Source organism: Garra rufa, chromosome 6, assembly GCF_049309525.1.
Source record: "Garra rufa chromosome 6, GarRuf1.0, whole genome shotgun sequence".
Classification (NCBI taxonomy): domain Eukaryota; kingdom Metazoa; phylum Chordata; class Actinopteri; order Cypriniformes; family Cyprinidae; genus Garra; species Garra rufa.
The window spans coordinates 6,257,176-6,280,655 of NC_133366.1; the positions used below are offsets into that span (position 1 = coordinate 6,257,176).

Sequence of the window (23,480 nt, forward strand, 5' to 3'; positions counted from 1 at the left end):
TTCGACGGTGGCATAGTTTCTCTCGGCGGGAGACAGCTTCCTGCTGATATAAATGATCGGATGCTCCTCACCTTCTTGAACTTGCGAAAGAACTGCTCCCAATCCGGTGTCGGAGGCATCCGTCTGCAGCAGGAAGGGGCAGCTAAAGTCCGGGGCCCGCAGGACCGGCGAAGACGTGAGGGCGGTCTTGATTTTGGCCAGGGCTTCTTCCGCGGCTGTAGTCCAGCATACTTTCTCAGGCTGCCCCTTCCTGGTCAGGTCTGTCAGGGGGGCGGCTAAGGAGGAGAAGTTAGGGATAAAGCAGCGATAGTACCCCGCCAACCCCAAAAAGGCTCGTACCTGGGTTTTGGTTTTCGGTTTAGGAGCGGTGAGGACAGCTTCCACCTTTTTTTCTTGGGGCCGGATTAGACCCCGACCAACCTGAAAACCCAGGTACTTGGCTTCGGAGAGGGCCAGATGACACTTGCGGGGGTTGGCGGTCAGTCCAGCCCGTCGGAGTTCAGAGAGCACCCTCCGCAGACGATCCAGGTGGTCCTCCCATGCCTCGGAGTGCACCACCACATCGTCCAGGTAGGCGGCCGCATAGGCTTGATGCGGCCGCAGTAGGATGTCCATCATTCTCTGGAACGTTGCGGGGGCTCCATGCAGGCCGAAGGGGAGAGTCCGGTATTGCCAGTGTCCTCCGGGGGTGGAGAAGGCGGTCTTCTCTTTGGCAGCCGGGGTCAGAGGAACTTGCCAATATCCTTTGGTGAGGTCTAGCGTGGAAATGTACCGGGCTCTCCCCAGGCGATCTAACAGCTCATCCACCCGAGGCATGGGGTAGCCGTCGAATTGGGAGACCTCATTCAGGCGGCGGAAGTCGTTGCAGAAGCGGAGGGTGCCATCCGGCTTCGGGACCATCACGATGGGGCTGGACCATGGGCTGCGGGATGGTTCGATTACCCCTAACTTCAGCATTTCTTGGACTTCCTCCTCAATGGCCTGCCGACGAGCTTCCGGGACTCGGTAGGGCCGTTGCCTGACGATCACTCCAGGGGGCGTCCTGATGTCATGCTGGATGACGTTGGTCTGCCCGGGCTGGGAGGAGAACACATCCGGGAACTGACCGACCAGGTGTTGCAGTTCAGCTTTCTGGGCAGCCGACAGATGGGGGTTGATGTCAACAACCACGGGGTCGGTGAGACTGAGGGCGGCCACCTGGGTCCTGGTCCCATTCCACTTCTTCAGCAAGTTGATGTGGTATAATTGTTCATTTCATCTTCTACCGGGCTGGCGTAGACGGTACGTTACCGGCCCAACCTTTTCAACCACGGTGTAGGGGCCCTGCCACGAAGCAAGAAACTTACAGGCCGATGTGGGGACCAGGACCATGACGCGGTCTCCCGGCTGAAACTCCCGTGGTTGGGCTGCCCTGTTGTAGTGGCGTTGTTGGGCCTGTTGAGCTTTGCTGAGGTGTTCCCGGACTAATGGCATGATCCGGTCTATTCGCTCCCTCATCTGCTTTACGTGCTCCACGACCGTGCGGTGGGGGGCAGGCTGCTGCTCCCAAGCTTCTCTGGCGATGTCCAGGAGGCCCCGAGGTTGACGGCCAAAGAGAAGCTCGAAGGGGGTGAAGCCGGTCGAGGCTTGTGGAACTTCCCTGATGCCGAATAACACGTAGGGGATCATGAGGTCCCAGTCCCGTTTGTCCTCCGCCGCTACCCTCCGGAGCATTTGTTTCAGGGTCTGGTTGAAGCGTTCCACAAGCCCGTCGGTTTGCGGATGGTAGACCGTGGTCTTGAGCTGCTTCACCCGCAGCAGCCTGCAGAGATCAGCCATTAGCCGGGACATGAACGGTGTTCCCTGGTCGGTCAGGATTTCTGTTGGTATTCCAACGCGGCTAGCCAACAGAAACAGTTCCTGGGCGATGGACTTCGCTGTGGCTTTCCTCAGGGGGACTGCTTCTGGGTAGCGGGTGGCGTAGTCCACGATGACCAGGATGTGCTCATGTCCCCGGGCAGACTTAGGCAACGGCCCCACCAGATCCAATCCGATGCGCTCGAAGGGCACCTCAATGATGGGAAGGGGAATAAGAGGGCTGGGGGGAGGAGTCCTGGGCGCCGTGATCTGGCAGGTCGGGCAGGCTTGGCAGAAGGCCTTGACGTCAGCGTCCAGTCCAGGCCAGTGAAATCGGTCGCGGATTCGTTGTATGGTGTTCGTGATCCCCAAATGACCTGCCATGGGGTGGGAGTGAGCCAGCTCCAGGATGGCCTCTGTCTTGCTCCGGGGAACAACTAGAAGTTCCTTCTCCTCCCCCCTTCGGTGGGCGACACAATACAGCAGGCCCTTTCGGACAATGAAGTGCGGGAGAGGATGGGGCCGTGGGAGGACGTCTTTATCGTCGATAACTCTGACTTGGGTCCAACAGTGCTTAAGACGGTCGTCCTCCCGTTGTTCCTTGGCAAATGAGCCCCCTCCGGAGGCCTGCTGGAACACATCAAAGAAAAGGTTAGAATTTTGAGGAGGGGACTCACCATCTCTCCCGCTGTCCGAGGCTAGCAGGGCCGGCCGGCGGCGAGGTCCTTGGGGCCGTCTGCGGCGTCGGCGGTTCCCCCGCGGGCCGACGGGCTGCGTGGCGGTGGCCAGCAGGTGGTCGAAGCCAGGCCAATCCCTGCCCAGCAGTACGGCCACAGGGAGGTCTTTGACTAATCCAGCCTCGACGGGCCAGGCGCCATGGGCGGCGGAAATGGTTACTCGGCGTGCTGGGACTTGTCGGGTGTCCCCGTGAACACATGTGATGGGAAGCAGGCTTTTCTGTCCGGAAAGGGGCGGACACAGCCGAGACTGGATGAGCGTGACTGCACTGCCGGAATCGAGCACCGCTCTCATTGGCTTTCCGTTGAGAATGATATCTGCTTCGGGAGCCGCCGGTGGAGGGCTCTGATGTACGATGCAGCCCGCCAGCCAGGTCCGTGGAGGGGTCGAGGGATCCGCGGTGGGCATTGGCTCATCCTGTGGCGAGGGAACCGCCGGCCTGCTGACTGTGCGCTGGGTGCCCTCCGGCGCGCGTCGCTCCTGGACCACCCTCCGGGGAAACGGCGGCGCTCTATCCCCAAACTCCCGGTGTTGGACGGCGTCCGCCAGCTCGATCGTCTCCACAAGCTCCAGGATGGTTGTAGGGTTCCGCATACCCACCGCCTGTCGGTAGGACCGTGGGAGGGCGCGGAGGAGACGATCGATGACCACCCGTTCCACTACCTGAGCGACGGTGGGCTCTCCTTCAAGCAACCAATGTTGCGCAAGGCGCGCGAGTTCCGCCGCCTGGGCGCGGGCAGGCACCCGTGCTTTGTACTCCCAATCATGAAACTGTTGGGCGGCGCAGATAGGCGATAAACCCAGCCGGGCCAAAATTTCACGCTTCACTTCAGCATAGTTTTCTGCGGCGGTCGGTGGCAGGGAAAAATACGCGCGTTGCGCCTCACCAGTTAGGAGGGGTGCCAGCGCCGGCGCCCAGTCTTCTGCGGCCCACCCTTCCCGAGTGGCGGTAGTTTCAAAGACTCGGAGGAAAGCTTCTACGTCGTCGTATGCTGTCATCTTGGGTAGGAGGCGGGTGGATTGTTCTCGAGCGTCAGGTAGTGGAACACGCTGGGCAGCGCGAATCCGGATGGCAGCGAGCTCTTCTTCAGCTCTGCCCTGCCGGGTGGCCAGATGTTCTACTATCTGTTGCTGACGGACGCTCACCTCGGTGAGGCGCTGAAGCAGATCGTGCATCTCCATGGGGGAAGAGCGCCGGCCGAGTTTTGCTGTATAAGTGAAGACAGGAAAAAAAACAAAGCTTTAGTGGGGTGTTGCAAAAAAAAACGCTTGTCGGTGATTCTTCGTGCAATGCCCGCATTCTCCACCAGGTGTCACGGGTGAATAATCACACGACAAGGTCAGCTTGCTGAACAACCCCGGAGGGTGGATTTATTAACAGAAAAGAATACTTTAGAAAGTGCAGGTGCGGTGTGACGTGAGGCTGGTGCGGCTTGACTTTGGTGTGCTCTTTGTTGAAAGTGGGTGGCCAGGGGGTGCTCCAGTGAGGGCTGCCGGTCACTCGCTGCTTTCTGCAGAAAAGAGAACATAGGTTAGTCGCCGTTTGATCCAGCTTGAGACTCCAGTCTGTTTGACTGAGCGAGATGGTGGCTTATAAAGCCAGGCTGCTGATTAGGAAGCAGCGGTGACCGATCAGCGGTGATGAGGACGTGCAGGTGTAGATTGTTTGTTGCCAGGGCGACGCTGATGAGTCCGGAGACGCTCGTCACAGTCAATATAAACATCAATGTCAGTGTAGATGCTAATGTTTCTTGAGGCTTAGTGAGTCTTAGTGTGACTGCTTTAGAAACACTCTGTGGTTAAGCTATATTAAGCATGTAAGACATTTTCTTTCTCTTCCTGGCCAGTGCAAAGTTGAGAATGGTAGTAAAATAAAGACTGAGAGAGAATAAAATATCAGCATTTCTCTGCTTTATAGACACAATAAAACATACACATTTATTTTCTCGATTCATTGGTCTGCATCAACATTTGCCATTGTTCTTTTAGACTAACATGGAAAACATTCCAGTGCATGCAACCACTCCAAAAAGAAGCAGAAAAGCAAAGAATAATGCAATTCAAATGAATCAATTCATTTAATCATGATTGATCTAAAAATAAATGTCTTCCTTGCTGAAGATCAGCTTGAATTTTAAACACTAGTGAATTATGTTTGGATATATATGATTCTATTGCATAAGCATTTATTCATATAGTCTGGGACACTTAAAATGTATCTCAGGAGCATTCGTATCACTTATAGATGTTATTACACTTTGAGTGGAGTTAACTTGTGGCAAATTCATTTGAGTATGATTTGGAAAGGCACACACCTCTCAATAAAATACCTAGCAGCTGAAAATGCACGTCAGAGCAAAAACCAAGCCCTGAGGTCAAAAGAACTACAGAAATGAATCCGCTGCATTAGAGGTTCACAGAGGCATGTAGCCTCCATTATCCATAAAGGAAGAAGTTTGGAACAACTAGGACATTTAATAGAGCTGGCCTCCTGGCCAAATTGAGCAATTGATGGAGAAGGGCCTTGGTTAGACTGGTGACCAAGAGAAGCTGATGGTCACTCTAGTTGACCTCCATGATCATATATGCAGAAACGTACAGAAGGTTAAACATCACTGCAACACTTTACCAATTACGACAGTGTGGTCAAACTCAATCCTCCCCTCAGTGAAGACTCAAGAAAACACATTTGGAATTTGCAACAAAGCACCTAAAGAACTCTCAGACTGTGAGAAACACGATTCTCTGGTCCAGATTTTCCAGATTTGTAACAAATTTATTTTTTATTTTTATTTTCGTTAAACCTTATCTTAATAAAAAGACAGTTCATTGAAAGCATATTAAGTGAACACTTTCCTAAAAACACAGTTCAAGCTTTCAGTTTAAATCTATGTTCATTACATACTTAGAGTAACTCTTAATGTCTTAATAAGTCACTGCAGTTCTTCTGTGTTCGTGTTCATATACATTAAGACCTTAAACATTACAGTTAGTGAGAAAGTCCTTGTATGACATCTAGCCCAATCTTCGCTAAACCACACAAGATATGTGATAATAATGAATCTGAAGAAATATAATACAAGTAGCTCTTACCTATTTCACCAACACTCATGAACAGTGCACTACAAATGATCAGGATGAAACCAGCCCTGGGTTATTTTTTTACACGCTGACGAATGTGTGATGCTTATATCTAGTATGTGGTTATGACACTTCATCTGCAGGTGACGTGCTATCAGCCGTCTTCACAGTGATGTCAAAGGCATACAACAGAAGGAGCCTCTGGAGCTTGTTTAACTACTGATCTTGTTCATGGAGCCCATCTCAATGCAATGGACGCTAAGGTGGCTGATCCATCTTGACATCAATGCATGGGGTAATGGGAATCATCTCAGCGCTCTTGCCTGGTGGTTTCAGTGTTCTCAAGTCCAGGGGTTTTAGAGTTGTCTGTGTGATCACGTGACTCTTGTGAGAGAAGGGCTGCCAAGTCTCACGCCACTGACACTCTTCTCACACTTTCACACCACACATCCATTTTCTCATGCAGTGAAAAGTACCCTTAAACGGAAACAAGAACACTCTCAGTTGAAACTGACATATTGGCGAAACAGATTTGGCAACCTTTCCAGTGTGCATTTGTGTTTGCACTCTGGGGGATATCTCAGTAAGTTAAAAAAGGTAACTTTGAAATTGAATGGATAGTTTTATCCAGGAATTACATTTACAGTAAAATCAGCAATTTAAGCAAATCTTAAATCTTAAGTCTTCCTACAGATGTCAGAGCAACAGGTATACGCCGTCAGAACTCGTCTGTCTGTTTCTCATTGGGGTCACATGATCACACAGTTAACGCTAGATAGATGCTGCTGTGAGTTTGGACACGCCTTGTTTCCTCACATCAGTCATCAAACTGTATTAATGTCCATATTTAGAGTTTAACAAGAATACCAGAGACAACAGAGAAGTGACAAAAGGCCTTTCTAAAAAGCCTAGATAATCTCATATAATGGATGAGGATCCAACTTCAATATTCTTTTGCTCTAGTAATTTTTGCAAAGTTCTTGTTTGTTTGATTGCTAACTTGCTATTGATTTATTGCATTAATTTATAAAATGCACAAACAATCATTCTCTTGTTTCCTCAGGAAGAGGTTAAATAGCTTTGAATACATAATAAGCATCTCTGCAAACTACGAAGTATCTCAGTTTTCATGAATATAAAGTTTATACCTATTTTATGATGTTAGTCTAACGCCGCCTCTGTGCTGGTTGCCATTTTTAGTCTGTGCTTCTGTTATATTTGTACTATATGGTGTCATATCCTCATGTTGAATATAAGGTGTTGACCACATAAAAATCCCATTACTGCTGCCCCTTTGGTTATTTGTAGTGTTGTCACTGGTTATGAGTGTTGGCGACACCGGTAAGAACATGATTTTATAATCATTCTGTGGACTGATTATCACCAAATATATATCTGTGTGTGTGTGGTGTAGGGGAGACTGGACTAATTGTCACACAGGAAAGTTCTCAATAATGAAGGCTAAGGTTTATATTCCAAGTGTTTTGTATGTTGTTTGCACACAGCTATTCAAAATGTCTTTGAAATAATTTTTGTAAATGTTGCCCTCCAAGTAGTTTCAACTCAAGTAACACTTTCACTGGAGTAAAAGTGGGATAACTAGCCTGATATATGCATATGATAACTGAACTATTTGATCTGATTTTTTTTATGTATTCCTGTAGCTCAAACAGTAGAGCATAGTGCTAGCAACGTCAAGGAAATTGGCAAATGTATGCATGCCTGTAGATAAAATGTGACCCTAGACCACAAAACCAATCATAAGGTCACATTTTCAAAATTGAGATTTATACAGCATCTGAAAGCTGAATAAATAAGATTTTTGGCATAACAGAAAAATCGATTACTTGTGAGGTTCAGGCTCACAAATGTTGTTGATTAAGTTGTGGTTAACTTTAAAACTTTATCTGTGATTAGATGTGGTTTCTAATACATATACTGTCAGTCTTTTGCCAGAGCTGATATATGTTGTGTTTTGGATGTTGGTGTGAGCTGTGGTTTTATTCTGTAGCTTTAACCACAAGACTATCTTGGTCAACATCTGCAGATTGAGCTTGATTTGCACTGACCAGAAAGAGGAAGTTAACAGCTTGTGTGCTTAACTAGTTTACCCGCAGAGAAACCAGTCAAAAATAAATAAATAAATAAATAAATAAAATAAACTCAATAAATAACCTCAATTACTTGGTATTGTCCAATAAAATATTACAATGTTACATACAAGTTTTACAAAAACAAACTTACTTTTATGTGTAGGTGTTGCTGTGGTGATGTCAGTCAGAATGGCTCCTCCTCTTCCTCTGGTCTTCTTGCTCATGATTCATGGTTAGTCACTGCAACACTTCAGAAATACTAGGGACAGATTAGCATGACATTGCATTTGTTTAGTGTGAATTGTGTGTTTCAGGAGTTTCTAGTGCTGATTGGGGTGTGAGTTACAGTCATTCACACAGTCAGTGATAATGAGCTGCACTTATACATACCCTACTGGACATCAGATCATGAAAGCGTTCTGGATCAAAACCATTATAAAAGTGGGGTTAGAGTTTCCAGATCTGTCGGAGGATCCTGAATATAGACAGAGGCTTCAGTTTCTGGGAGATAAACAGCAAAACTGCACCATCAGACTGAGTCATGTGACAGTGAAGGATGAACACATGTACTGTTTCAGATTCACTACTGATAAACCTGGTGGACAGTGGATTGGTCATCCAGGAGTGAGTCTTACTGTCACAGGTGACTTTCATGGGGTTTCACTCTTCTTCTGTGCATTATGTTGAATAATAATGAGTGTATGACAGCAGCACTAGATATAATGTGTGTGTTGTGTTCAGATCTTCAGGTGGAGTCTCCTGAGAGAGTGACAGAGGGAGATTCAGTCCGTCTGACATGTAAAAGCAGCTGCACTCTGACTGACAGAGCAACATTCATCTGGTACAGAAACTCACAGCCATTAACTGAGAGAAGAGACACAAACAATCAACTCCTGCTGCAGTCAGTCAGTATATATATACTGCTTCAGTGTATACTGGTCCTTCTCAAAAAATTAGCATATTGTGATAAAGTTCATTATTTTATGTAATGTACTGATAAACATTAGACTTTCATATATTTTAGATTCATTACAACACAACTGAAGTAGATCAAGCCTTTTATTGTTTTAATATTGATGATTTTGGCATACAGCTCATGAAAACCCAAAATTCCTATCTCAAAAAAATTAGCATATTTCATCCGACCAATAAAAGAAAAGTGTTTTTAATGCAAAAAAAGTCAACCTTCAAATAATTATGTTCAGTTATGCACTCAATACTTGGTCGGGAATCCTTTTGCAGAAATGACTGCTTCAATGCGGCGTGGCATGGAGGCAATCAGCCTGTGGCACTGCTGAGGTGTTATGGAGGCCCAGGATGCTTCGATAGCGGCCTTAAGCTCATCCAGAGTGTTGGGTCTTGCGTCTCTCAACTTTCTCTTCACAATAACCCACAGATTCTCTATGGGGTTCAGGTCAGGAGAGTTGGCAGGCCAATTGAGCACAGTAATACCATGGTCAGTAAACCATTTACCAGTGGTTTTGGCACTGTGAGCAGGTGCCAGGTCGTGCTGAAAAATGAAATAATAATAATAATTAATAATTCGTTACATTTATATAGCGCTTTTTCTAGACACTCAAAGCGCTTTACAGTGTCAGGGGTATCTCCTCATCCACCAAATCTTCATCTCCATAAAGCTTTTCAGCAGATGGAAGCATGAAGTGCTCCAAAATCTCCTGATAGCTAGCTGCATTGACCCTGCCCTTGATAAAACACAGTGGACCAACACCAGCAGCTGACATGGCACCCCAGACCATCACTGACTGTGGGTACTTGACACTGGACTTCAGGCATTTCTTCCTCCAGACTCTGGCACCTTGATTTCCGAATGACATGCAAAATTTGCTTTCATCCGAAAAAAGTACTTTGGACCACTGAGCAACAGTCCAGTGCTGCTTCTCTGTAGCCCAGGTCAGGTGCTTCTGCCGCTGTTTCTGGTTCAAAAGTGGCTTAACCTGGGGATGTTTCTACTCCAGACTCAGTCCACTGCTTCCGCAGGTCCCCCAAGGTCTGGAATCGGTCCTTCTCCACAATCTTCCTCAGGGTCCGGTCACCTCTTCTCGTTGTGCAGCGTTTTCTGCCACACTTTTTCCTTCCCACAGACTTCCCACTGAGGTGCCTTGATACAGCACTCTGGGAACAGCCTATTCGTTCAGAAATTTCTTTCTGTGTCTTACCCTCTTGCTTGAGGGTGTCAATAATGGCCTTCTGGACAGCAGTCTTACCCATGATTGCGGTTTTGAGTAATGAACCAGGCTGGAAGTTTTTAAAAGCCTCAGGAATCTTTTGCAGGTGAGTTAATTAGTTGATTCAGATGATTAGGCTAATAGCTCGTTTAGAGAACCTTTTCATGATATTCTAATTTTTTGAGATAGGAATTTTGGGTTTTCATGAGCTGTATGCCAAAATCATCAGTATTAAAACAATAAAAGGCTTGAACTACTTCAGTTGTGTTGTTATGAATCTAAAATATATGAAAGTCTAATGTTTATCAGTACATTACAGAAAATAATGAACTTTATCACAATATGCTAATTTTTTGAGAAGGACCAGTATATGAGTCCACAATTAACACTGGGGAGTGTTAAATTAACACTGGGGATTTTGCTGTGTACAAATGTAAACATAACAGTACAACTAATATCTGTATATTCTATAGACCTACCCATATGCATTACTCAAAACTTTCTGCATTTTTACATTTTAAATCATTCTGCATTAATTATAAGCTTGTCTACTCATTACATAGGTAATACCAGTACACAAACACACACAGCCTCCGATATATATATATATATATATATATATATATATATATATATTCCTGTTCAAGAATTGCGATAGACGTGTATTTTCATAAGCATATTTGTGCATCTACAGCTGAATGTGCTTTATAATCAATAGAGAACACACATAGATGTGATGTTCAAATGTACTTTTAATAAATGCATTACTACAAAAAATTGCAGTTCTTAATTTTGTAGTAAAGTTGAAATGTTTGGTTAAGATAATTTTGTGTTTGGATGGCTGTGCCAATCTTTTTGAGAACAAGTACGTTGCATTGGAAAAAAGTGTCAAATCGACTGAGAAAAGCTGTAATGGGAACGGCAACAGTTTTTTTTTTTGTTCGACATTCATAGCAAAACTTTTGCACAAATCTGTAATAAAAACACCCATTATATTGCGTAGCGTGTTTGTTTTTTGTTGGGCAGAGCAATGAGTAAGAGGTGTGTTTCTTTGGTGTAAGGTGTTTGTTTGTTTGGCTGTCGATTACAAATATCAGCAGTTGTTTTGTTTTTTTTTTTTTGGACTTTTCAGCACTCCATGTCTTTTGTCTCCCCTTTGTATTTCCACAGCGTGAAGGTAAGGTATGAATTTATGAATGTTTGAAAACGCACCCACAAATGATTTTAAGAGCATATTGCTTCAGAGGACTTTTAATTATTACTCACTTATCGTATTGTTTTATGACGTTATGATTTTGGACATTGAAAATAACATTTAAGAAAGATTGAAAATCATCCTGCTTTGTTGCATGGTCACCAGCAGGTGGTGTATACAGTAGGTCACGGAAAGTATGGTATCTTCACTGGGTCAGACACACAACATGTTTGCTGTTTTCACATAAAAAATAACCCGTTTATTAAAAACTGTAGGTTATCAGTTTTGTTTGTACCGTATACCTCAAAACCTACTGCTCTTTATTAAGTGTTCTTTCATTCTGATGTACTGAACGAATAACAGAAAATTAGAAACTGTTTCATTTTAGAGCTTCTCCGAAAACATGATCAAAGTGACTAAAGGCTGAAACACCTAACACATAATATACAAAACATAAATTAAAAACACTCTTTTATCAAGCGGGGGAGGTCAAGAGCCCAACTAATGCAAGCACTGACCAATAATGGTTGGTTAAAAAATGTGATTTTCTCCTTTGGTGATTCTGCTTGTTAACATCAGGTGTCTTCAATAATGATCAATAATCCCTTAATTAATCACTAATTATCTCATTAACTTTAACTCTGCTTCAGTGTTAATTTAACACTCTTATTTGAACACTTTTACATTCTTGAGTGTGGACTTAAACTCCCAGGAGAGTCAATTTAACTGGGCTTTTTTGCTGTGAATGCTTCGGATCATGAGCTGTTTCTAGCCTCCTCCATACTTGATTCTTCCAATCATTCTGGCACTTCTTAGTTTCAGCCACCCAAAGAATGCCTTTCCAGAAGTGGTCTGGCTTCTTTAGATGTTTTTTGGCAAAGTGCTCTCGTACATTCGACCTAAATGCTTACATATATTGTGCTTAAGTTCACTTAACTTCTTCAATTGATGCATACTTGCATACACTGTAGCTAATGCAGGTAAGCCTCTCAATGAGATTGGTGAATCAGACCACTGCATTATGACTACATCATCAACAATAAATAACCAATATTATCTGATCACTTTTCTCTTGCATTTGTTACTTTAAGGAAAGTGCTTTAGAAAGACAAAGTTAAAACAGCCAGAGGAAAAATGTATGCTTAATAAATCGAGTGTCAAGAGCTCAACTAAAGCAAACAGTGATCTTAAAGAACATTAGCATTTAAACCTCTGTTAAATCTCAACAGGAACTTTTGTTCTTGAAGAGAGACCTGCCTTTTGAAATTTGTCTACCAATCAGTGCATTAGCTCTCTTGTTGCCAGGCAGAACTGCTTACACAGCCAACCACATTAAATCAGTGTTTTTTTAGTAAATTAGGATTTTGAGTTGACAACACATGAAATCTTTAGTTTGCATATTTTATAGGCAACCAATGGATGTATTTATGTTTTGTGATGCCACAGGTGAACACAGTCTAATGAGAAGTCTCGGATGCTGTTTTTGCAGGATCAGGCACAATTAAGACCTGGTTGTAATGCATGGGAGTGAAAAATTGACTTTGATAACAGTCAGGGAAACATCTCATTCTCAAAACCTTGGGGGCAGCATTATGAACATACTAAATAAGGTACAAAGGTATGTATGTTGGAAAGGTATACTGCCCCAATTAAACTTTTTTTCTTCTTCGTTTTTGGCACTAGCCCTTGGTGCCATATTCCAACACACATTGTTGTCAGTGTTCCTTGTGGTACTTTCCCTTTGCAATAAAGCAATAAACATGTTTACACTTCTGTTACACACCTGGTCCTGCTATACCTTGCGGGAACGCCTTTTTTTCAGAGCCGGACGGCCATGTTCTTCACTCACAAGCTGACATAAAACAGGAGAACAACAGACTTAGCCATGATGCCATCCACGCAGAACTCTAATGCACCAGGTAATCAGAGTTTATGGACATTTTCACATTTTACATATTATGGGTCAATGGTTTCATGTTTTAAAGGGTTTTGAAATGTATAATTCCCATGTATTATCAGTCTGCAGGTTAAGACAATGTGTATTACTACTGGCTTGTTTTCTTTGGACATCATTCTGTTTGGTAAGTTTGTAAGACATTTTGAAGCAGATGTTACAAAAAGTTTTCTGCCTAACAAGATGAGAAGGCTGTGTGGCATTCAAATACACTCAAAAAAGTCAACTAGCCACTTGTTTGATTTGCAAAATACAAATATGTCTGATTAATACGATTATAACGAGTTTACTTCTGTTAAATGATTGATTCTTGTTAGTTGTAACTAAATTAAGAAATAATCAAATGAATTAAATCAGCACTTGTTGATTCAATGAGCCCGAGTCGCTTCATATCAACAACTCTCTCTGATGAGTCACTGCGCATGCGCAGTACTGCGACGGAATCACGTGGGTACAGACGGCTGGAAGCGCCAGCGGTTTGAACTGCTGCGTTTAAACGTTCTTCATCCTTGATATTGAGGGTAAGTACTTTATTGATATAATGTTCCAGTTTGCACTTAGTAACATGGGATAATAAGGAATTACACACTGTAGCGATGTTTCAAAGTAGGCTTATGTAAATTCCGTTGTCTTTGTCGATACAAGTTTCACCCTAACGTTAATATATCCGCTACAATTTGTGCATTTCTGTCACAATTCAATGCTAACCACGCCTATTAACTAATAACTATTAACTACATAACCTACGTTAAACCTGAAGTCTACCCCAACATTGGGAGAGGAAAGACTGCACAGTCGAACACACCATGCACTCGTTTTTCTGTTTGTAAGTTAATGTAATGCTATTTATACGCTTTACTTTTACGTAACTTGTTGTATGTTGAATCAGTATGCACTTCTCATCGCTCTTTTTAGTCTAGCTAACGTTTATAGAGCTGTTTTGTTTGTTTTGCTTGAGTTCTGAAATGTTACATATTGCTACCCAGCTTATTGAATACAGTTTGCAAAAATTGTCAAGTAAAATCTATAATGCAGTCGACCATATATATTAAATGTCCTAACAAATTGCAGTTAAAGTTAAAGTGATTGAATAGGTATGCATGGTTTTATTTGGGAAATATAGTATATAACTTATACACTTTGTTTGTTTTGTTTTTCACAGCAGAAAAAAAAAAAAAAATACATCGCATAGCTGTCCCCATCCTCTTCTGGTGTGAACCTCACCTTTACATGGTAAGTAGTTTTTTTTAAAACACTCACATAAAGTAATGTATAACTAACTATCCTTGAATACTGAACTTTTCTTTCTCTTTCAGTGATGTGTATGTGGCAGTGCAGGAAGTGTTGCAAAGGAGAGTTGCAGGTACAAATTAAAGCATTATAAACTAAACATTGCTTTGGAAGTGGCAGTCATTATGTTTGTGTACAGTAGTCAACATTTGAAGTGGATTAAAACCTTTTTAATAAAACTGTATTAAGGTGGGATATGGGTAAGGTAAGGGACAGGTTTGGTGTTAAGGGTGGGTTTTTGACCTAAGGACAACTTTTAATTAACTTTTTTGTTGACTACTATATATTTAAATGATGCATGCACATTGAAGACATGGGCAGGACTTAAAACCCATGTGTATAGAGTTCACCTGTTACATTCTACACAGACAGTAACACGTTCAGTACTCTTAAGCTGTCCCACCGCTGAAGTTGATTTAATCTTGTCTCCACCCTACAGGATGACACTGTACATTCCGTACCAGAGAAGCCTGTGTCATCAAGTCTCTGTGCATCTACATCTACTTGAATGAAGACCCTGAAAAACCAGTCAAGGCATATTTGGTGAGTTGATGAGAAAATTTCAAAAGCCATTCTGTACTTGGGTCATGTTTATCCTTGTTTGCTACAACAAAAATGTGACATGAGAGAACACTTAACTTAAAATTGACCTGGACAAATTGTTCATTAATAGGAAACTACTGGTACACTTAGACAAAGTTCTTATGTGAATTGGTTGATGTACTAAACCAATAATTTTTTTATTCATAATGGTTGATCTCTCTTGGGGCCTAATTTACAAAACTTTGTGTAAAGCCCTACTAAATATATGAATTGATCTGAAATAATAATAAGAAATAAATTAAACAGCATCAGAAAACTATACTTGCGTGCTTTTTTTTTATTGGAGTGCTTTATATTCTATGGTGGTTATAATGTTTTAGCAGCCTCATTAATTTTAAATATGGTTGCCAGATAAATTATAACTTTATATATATATATATATATATATATATATATATATATAAAATGCACTGCAATAACACACCAGCACCCACTGTGACCTCAATAATAAACAGAAGAATTATCACTTTTCTGACAATTTTTAACTTAAAACTGAGAAATTATAACCTCTGATTCACATCAGAGCTCCTGTATTGGATTTAAGTTTACTTTACAGGTGTACATAATAAAGTGGCCAATAAGTGTATAAGCAATTCTTGTAATAATTATTTTTGTTTGTGATCTTTTATGTGTTTCGCCCCACAGGATTCAGACATCGAGTCAAAATGTACCATGGAGCAAACTGTGGCGGGAGTGTATGTCATACTGAAGGAGGGAACGCTTCCTAACAATGACCCACAGGACATTGGTGTCCTAACTGAAGGTGTGGAAGTCAGGCTTGTGCTGTTATTTGGACTGATATGCTGTTTGAATCCTGTTTTACAAACACTCAAATGGATTGGAGACTTAAAGTGCAGAAAGCAGTTTAAACTTATTTGTATGTGTATGTTAAAACTGAATAAAAAAATAAAAATGTTTAATTGTTTGCATGTTTTATTTGGTTATTCTGTAGATGTAATGTTTTGGTTCTTAGTTCTTTCACCTAAAACAAATCTAATTGAAACAACAAGATGTGTATTAATTAAAGTACCAAAACTATACATGAACAAGACATTAACTAGTAGATGTAACAAGGCAGAATTTTGTTGAATTGAAGTGCTTTTACTGACATATTTGACTAACACGATTCAAACATTTTGATTCAATTAGTTGGAAAGAAGCTACACTGACATGTTAAAACAATGTTAAATCTACAAGTTTAAATCACATTCATATAACATATTCAAACCTTTTCAAGTTTATTAGATTGGTTTAGATGCGTTTTGGGTGCTACGATTAAATCATGTTCATTGAACAATTTATTTTTTTGAGTGTAGACAACACAGTTTAGAATATGAATGTATGTACAAAGCTGTGTAACTGCTGTAATTGTAGTTTTAAAATATAATCAATAGGTTTAAGCAAGAATTATTGAATTTGTATGTTTCATATTTACGTTTGAGTTTTGCTGTTTGAAGCATTTTTTTTCTCAGCTTTATTTATTTATTATTATTATTATTATTATTATTATTATTTAACAGTTGGGTAGTTATTTAAGGCATAAATCTTATAAAATCACACAATAATTTCCAAACTGAAAATAAACTATTACCGACTTAAGCCACAACCTTGGCTAAAATCAACTGAGAAAAAACAACAACAACAACATTAAATCTCTCAAGATGTAAACAACTCCACAAACAGCATCACCAGCTTCACTCATTACTAACCAGATTGACTTTATGTCTGCAGAATCTCTTATTGAGAATTAACAGAGGATTAGATGTTGATTTTTTTATTGGTCAAGAAAAAAAGTTTTGCTTTAGTTTGTCTCTTGACCTATTTGGTAAATCAAAGTAATTAACTTAGTCATTGCAATACTCTTTCACAGCAAACATTTGTGCACTGCTAAATCAAAACTTGAATCACATCATAAAAAAACAACTAACAGTTCACTGATCTCACGGCTTTACAAGACCATCTAAAGGGAAAATCTAAGAGGAAGTTAAGGGTCAAGAGTCCGACTAAAGCAAATACTGATCTACGTGGCATCATTTTAACAACGAAAACATCAATTCTCATTGCCATTCTCAATAACAGCAGATGTTTATCGCCAATGCACAATCCTCATTTAATTATCTCATTACTTGAACTGAGGGCTTGCTTGTGACTTGAAATAAATGACCCACCTCTGGTAAAATCAGCTGGCTGATTGCATGGGTGGAATATCAGCGTTTGATCAGGGTTGGAACTGAACTTTGCAGGAAGGCAGGTCTCCAGGAACAGGGTTGAGTAGCCTGGTGTAAAGAAAACTCTTTACTTGATGTTTTTGAACCCAGCCCATTCACAATTTGTGCATGATTTTGCCAAACGCCCACAGATCTATATAACCTTTCTAGTATTACCCAGAAAGTATGTGTACCTACAATTGATATTAACCATTTGCACGTAGGCATAAATGGAATTTGATGTGAATGGTAATCCTGGTCCTCTCTCAGGCTCTATGGGCACTGAATGGTGGGATTCACATCAAACTACTTCAGCCCCCCGTACCTAAATCAGTTCTTAGAATTAACAGTTCATCCATAATATCCGTGTCTGACATGGGAATCAGTGATGAGGAGTGGGAAAGACTACAGAAGGCTCTGGACTGGCCTATTCCAGATCAAGAAATCACTCATCTGATTCAGAGCACAAGTCCAGTCCACTCATCTTTCTCTATTGTGGGACTCAAAGAGAGTTACAAAGTGGGAGAAAAGATCTATGTTACTATCACAGCCAGAGACCACAACAAGAACCTGAAAAGATATGGAGGAGATTATTTCAAAGCAAAACTTTTCAATTCAGAGCTAAAGGTGTGTTTATTTGAATTATTTTTAAAACACAGCTTACACACACACACATATATAGTTTTTGTGCTAAACTTATTATTTTCTGTTGCTCTTGAAGGCGAGTGTGTATGGAGAGGTTGTGGATCATCGTAATGGGACTTACTCTGTTGCTTTCCTTCTGCCCTGGGAAGGTCAGGCACAGGTTTTTGTACGTCTTGAGCACTCCAGTGAGGTTGTGCAGATTATTAAAAAACACAGGGAGTCTTCATTCCCACGCAGCCACTATCGTGGCTACTTTGAAGGGCCAGGACCCAATAAAACCAGGATCCGTGAAGTAGTAGAATGTAATGTTAAATGGGGTGCTGATGGAAGTTGGAAGAAAGGCGACTGCTGCTGTGAATATAAGGATATAAAAACAGGAACGGTGTGGCAGTGTGAGAGACCAAAAAAACTGTCCTGTGACAAACTGGTTCATCACTCATATGGACATTTGGAAAACCCATTAAATCTTTTTGAGAAGCAACTTTTTACAAAGTAATGGTTCAAAAAGAATTTCAGAATAATTTTAGAATTGTGAAACAAAAAGTATCAAAAATGTGTTGTTATTTGTATTTTTTTCTCCACAGAAAATTAACAAACGTTTCTATTAATGGAGACATAAAAATCATAAATGTCCTTTCCAGCACCGCAGCCATTGGTATGTTTACACATGGTCAGTGTCCATTTCGACCATCTCATAAAATAAATAAATAAATAAAAAGGAGAAATTAATAATGCATTTGATTAATTTTCCCTTCAGTGGCAAACTAGTGTTTCTTTTTGTTTATTGTTTGCAAATTGGTTTATCACATGAATATTTGACACTGTTTACACACTGAAATAGTTGCACACACATTCACACATAAGTGCCATTTCAGCAAATTAAATATTTAAGCCACAACAAACATAAATAAAATGCAAGTAAAATGTCATATGAAACCTATTCGAAACAGAGAAAAAAAAAAACATGTTAACATATACAGTATATCTAGGCCATATCAATATAGAGTCAGGTCACCTGAATTATAATGGCGCTGCGCATGATAGACATGTATTTAAAACATATATTACTGAACATATACAAACTTTTGTGTATATGTTGCATATATAAATAAAGTATACATTGTTGAAATTGTTGCTGCATATGAAAAATCATCAGACATAATTAATGTATACATAAGTATATATATATATATATATATATATATATATATATATATATATATATATATATATATATATATTATATCTTCATTTACTCAGAGAACGTCTATATATGACAATGATTTATGTTTTTGATATACAGTAGGGCATTATGTCATATATTACATTTCTATATGGGTTTCTCTATTTTTTTTTTTCAAAAAAGGAAATGGTCAAAATATACACGTACCATCAGATATAATCTGAAATCAAATGTAGTTTTAAAATCATGTAGCTACAAAACATTTTATGCGAATGTTTCTTTGCTTTAGGGACAGTGGAGAAATGCAGGTCTGGTCTGAGAACACCGGTTCCTGCAGGATTTTATGTGAAAGATGTCTGGAAGTCTTTTGTATGCAATACTCGACAGTTCAGTCCTGCACAAATGGCAAATTGTCTTAAAAACAAGATTGTCTACTTGTTGGGAGACTCCACCACAAGGCAGTGGTTTGAATATTTTGAACAAAAAGTGCCAGGCAAGTATGACTCAGTTCATCTTTGGAACACAAGTTAAGATATTTTTGATGAAATCTGAGAACTTTTTGATCCTCCAGACAGCAAGGGTCCTACCACATTTAAGGTCCAGAAAAGTACCAAGAACATCAATAAAATAGTCCACGTGACATCCGTGGTTTTCAGAAGTACCACAATGCATGCCTTTATCTGCACGTAAACATCTGCATCTACACTCTTACAAGAAAAGGTTCAATCAGGCACTTCATATTTGGATCCCCTAAAAGGTTCTTCATAGGACCTCCCCCCCCCCCTACTCCTACTGAACATGCTGTTTGTCATCATTGTTGAGATTCATATGCTGATTTCTGATGTCTGCGTGTGCCTAAAACAATAACTTTTGATAGCTTATTTAAAAAAAAAAAAATCAGAACTGTTTGTAAAAAATCTGTTCAAAACAGATAGAAAATGCAGGATCTTTTGCGATGGAACCACAAGGCAATTGTAGTTAATAAAATAAATACAACTCAGAGATTAAACCCTATAAGATTTCAGTCACTCAAATGACAAATATGTTAAAACACAACCATCACCAGCTGATGAGTTCTACTCTTAGTTTGTCTGGCTGTTATAACTCAGTTACAAAAGCTAATATTAAAAAGTTAATGGTCAAGAGACCAACTAAGCAAACACTGACCACTATAATGGTGATTTATAAATGATTTTCTTCTTTTAGTGATTCTGCTCATTAACCCTTGAGCTTAGGGTTCTATAAAGAAGCTTTTCTTCCAAGAGTGTAGAATGATGCGGAGAAGGAGAATTGTTGAATGGGTCATTGAAGGATTAGTTCACTTCTGAATTAAATTCTGGAGTAAACTAATGCTTTAATCCAAAGATGTATTGGCATTAGATAAAAAAAAACAAAAAACAAAAAAAACGGGTGCACTTTTTAGGCTAACATGTTGATACAAAAATGGCTTATAAAGGATCAAGTTGGTTCTGAAAAAAAGGTCATGCAGATCTTGTTTTGTAGATGCTACTTTTATTTATTTAGTTAGTTTATTATTTTGTATCTAATGCAGTGGCACTGAAACCTGTGTGTAAATCAGTGCAGGGACAGTTCACCCAAAAATTCACTCATTATTACTTTTACTCTTGCTGTTACAAAGCTGTATAACTTTTTAAAGCTACTATTTTAATATTAGTTTCATTAATCTTCATAAGGCTTAAAAAGAATGGACCTCCACACTCATCATGGAGGTGGACCCCTGATGGCTGTGGAGTTAAAAAACAACATCATTATTCACTGGAGGGCACACGGTGTTCCTATGAGATTTCATAAAATGCCTATTATTGACCTGCATTACATCAGCAATGCTATTGATGAAATAGCCGGTGGGCCTCATGCAGTCATTGCCTTCACATACTGTGCTCACCTGGCTTTTCAACCGATAACATTTTACATTCATGAAGTGGCCAAAATCCGCCAGTCTGTTATTGCACTGCTGAGCCGTGCTCCAGATACCACCGTCGTCATCAAGTCTGGAAACACTGCAGGAGTAAAGGTAAACTTGCTCACCTTCAAATCCTACTTTGTTTGTTTTGCATTTCAATATTGTGTTACTGCAATAAAAAGTAAGTAATTACTTAGTTACTTTTTATAAAATGTAATGCATTATGTTACTTTTGTCATTTCAGAACTTCCTGGCTCAAATTTTTGATTTTTTTTTTTTTTAATGTATTTTATTATTATTTTTGAAGAATACAGAAGATAAACATGTATAGTGATGATAAACAACATATTAAATGTCATAGATGAATATTTACTGAGTAACCCAATATTTGGTAGAGGGTCAAATGGCATTTTCCACCTGAGATTCAGAACCAAAGGGTTAAAATGACTTCAGAAAGATCATTATCATGTTACCTTTGCAAAGAGGTGGGACTTCCAAATCATAAGCAAGTCTCAAGTCAAAGTCCTCAAAGAGTTAGTAAGATAATTAAGTGATGAACACCTGCTGTTATTGAGAATTGCAGAGGATCAGATGTTGATGTTTTATTGCTTGAAATGATGCCACCATCAAACAGATAAGTGTTTGCTTTAGTGCTCTTGACCCTTGACTTCATGCATTAGATCTCTCTTTGTAACAATGTGGCGCTGTAAAACAGTGAGATCAACGCTGTAGATTATACAATTATTAATTGTCTTTTTATATAATCATCATAAGTAAGCATGATTACATACAAAAAAATTAAAAAATTCTTTGAGTTTATATGTTCTGCACTATTAAATCCTATAACACTCTGGAAAGTAGTTTTATATATGAATGATTGATCTGTAGTACTATTCAGACACATACAGACATCAAGAACCAGCATATGCATCTCAATAATGGTGACAACCAAAACAATGCATGCTGGGTAACAACATAGCAAAAACTCCATTCATGCATAATGAAAAAAATATTGTCACCATTGTTGAGGACTGTATGATAAGTGTTGATGTCTAATAGCCTGCGGTGACAGAGTATTTTCTTTTTCTTTTATTGTGCAGTTCAATAATAACAGAATGCCAATCAATAAACCAAAAAGAGACCACTATTTGATGCTCATTTGCTATGCGTTATTAGCAGAAAGTGTAAGTTAACCTGCTTTTACAAGGTTTGATTATATCAATGCACACAGGTTTGTTGTTAAACAATATTGCAATTGTTTAGAAGAAAACTACTTCAAATCAGTAATAGGGTCAAGAGGCTAATCAAACAACCGACTTCAGCTTCAATGGTGTTGATTGTTAATCACTCATGCACAATCACCACTTAATGAGTCACTTCATTATCTCATTTACTTGAACTCTTTGAGGATTTGGTAATTGATTTGAGACTTGCTTGAAAGTCCCACCTCAGGTGCAAGCACACTTGGAAAGAAAGCTCTTTCTAATTCTGATCTGTGTTTTTCCAGGATATTTTTCTAAGTGATTGGTACATGCTGCAGTTGAACACAGTGATGCAGGAGATGTTCAGAGATATTGATGGAGTCATCTTCATAGATGTCTGGCAGATGACTTCCTGTCACTATCTACTTGAAAACCTTCACCCGGCACCTGTTATCATTGCTAATGCAGTAGACATGTTTCTCTCATATGTCTGTCCTAGCTGAGGCCTGTTCAAGTTAATTTGGTTCCATAAGGCAAATGAGAAACTAACATGTGCTGCATTTCCCAAAAGCATTGTAAGCCTAAGAACATCGTAAACCCATTGAAACCAATTGAACTACGAGCAACTTAGACTTACAATGCTTTTGGGAAACACCACATGTCAGGGGAAGGCTGTCTGACTCTCTGGCATGCCACAATGTTATTTGACATTATTAACCACTATCAGTCCAATAATTAAAGTATACAGCATACAGCTTGCAGATTTTCTTTATACTTTAATTTTTTTAGCTGATATTTTTAATAACCTATAGGCTGCAATGATAAATTATATGACATAGACCTACAGTCTGTGTATCTTTTCATTTGATTTTCTACTTAAAACAGAGATATAAGAACCTTTTTATTTGTTTATTTATTTATTTATTTTGTTTAGTTTAAGACATGGAAAACTGGAAATTTAGCTGGATTCTTCATGATGAAAGAAATACATTCCTTTTTGTATTAGTGTTTAACATTTTTAAAATTAATGAATTAATTAATTAAACTTGTTGGGCGATGAGGCTACACTGTAAACAAATTTCCATATAATTTACAGGATTTTACTGGCAAATAGTTGCCAATACAATTATGTAACAAATTATGTTAATTGCTGTAAAATAGTTTACACTGCAGAAAAAAAAAAATTCTGCGAAATGCTGAAAAAAAGAGAGAACGAAAACTAATGAGTGAATTCAGCCAATAATGAACAGCTCCTGTTAACAAGCCGAAGAAAAGAGCAAGAAATCAAACTACAACTGACATACAGCGACAGGCTTAGATGAAATCAACTGAAATAAAACAGC

General features: G+C 40.0%; 1 protein-coding gene and 1 long non-coding RNA gene across 2 annotated transcripts; both read left to right on the forward strand.

Annotated features, from left to right (window-relative positions):
* The first annotated feature begins 12,952 nt into the window (after positions 1 to 12,952).
* On the forward strand, positions 12,953 to 15,901 carry LOC141337475 (uncharacterized). Its single transcript, XR_012355758.1, has 5 exons — positions 12,953 to 13,048; positions 13,149 to 14,316; positions 14,400 to 14,446; positions 14,813 to 14,916; positions 15,622 to 15,901. It is a non-coding gene; the product is annotated as an uncharacterized lncRNA (long non-coding RNA).
* A 1,657-nt stretch (positions 15,902 to 17,558) lies between these two features.
* On the forward strand, positions 17,559 to 22,838 carry LOC141336786 (NXPE family member 3-like). Its single transcript, XM_073842513.1, has 5 exons — positions 17,559 to 17,810; positions 17,905 to 18,220; positions 19,301 to 19,504; positions 20,706 to 21,046; positions 22,443 to 22,838. Exons 1-5 carry the CDS (start codon positions 17,559 to 17,561, stop codon positions 22,638 to 22,640), a joined length of 1,311 nt encoding a protein of 436 aa, XP_073698614.1. The 3' UTR covers positions 22,641 to 22,838.
* Positions 22,839 to 23,480: the final 642 nt, after the last annotated feature.

What these genes read in the sequence shown, in the direction of transcription:
- LOC141336786 (XM_073842513.1), top strand. Translation starts at nt 17,559, where the DNA reads ATGGGAATCAGTGATGAGGAGTGGGAAAGACTACAGAAGGCTCTGGAC. An exon ending in TTTTCAATTCAGAGCTAAAG is followed by an intron (nt 17,811 to 17,904) that starts GTGTGTTTATTT and finishes TTGCTCTTGAAG; the next exon opens with GCGAGTGTGTATGGAGAGGT. An exon ending in AACAGGAACGGTGTGGCAGT is followed by an intron (nt 18,221 to 19,300) that starts GTGAGAGACCAA and finishes TCTTTGCTTTAG; the next exon opens with GGACAGTGGAGAAATGCAGG.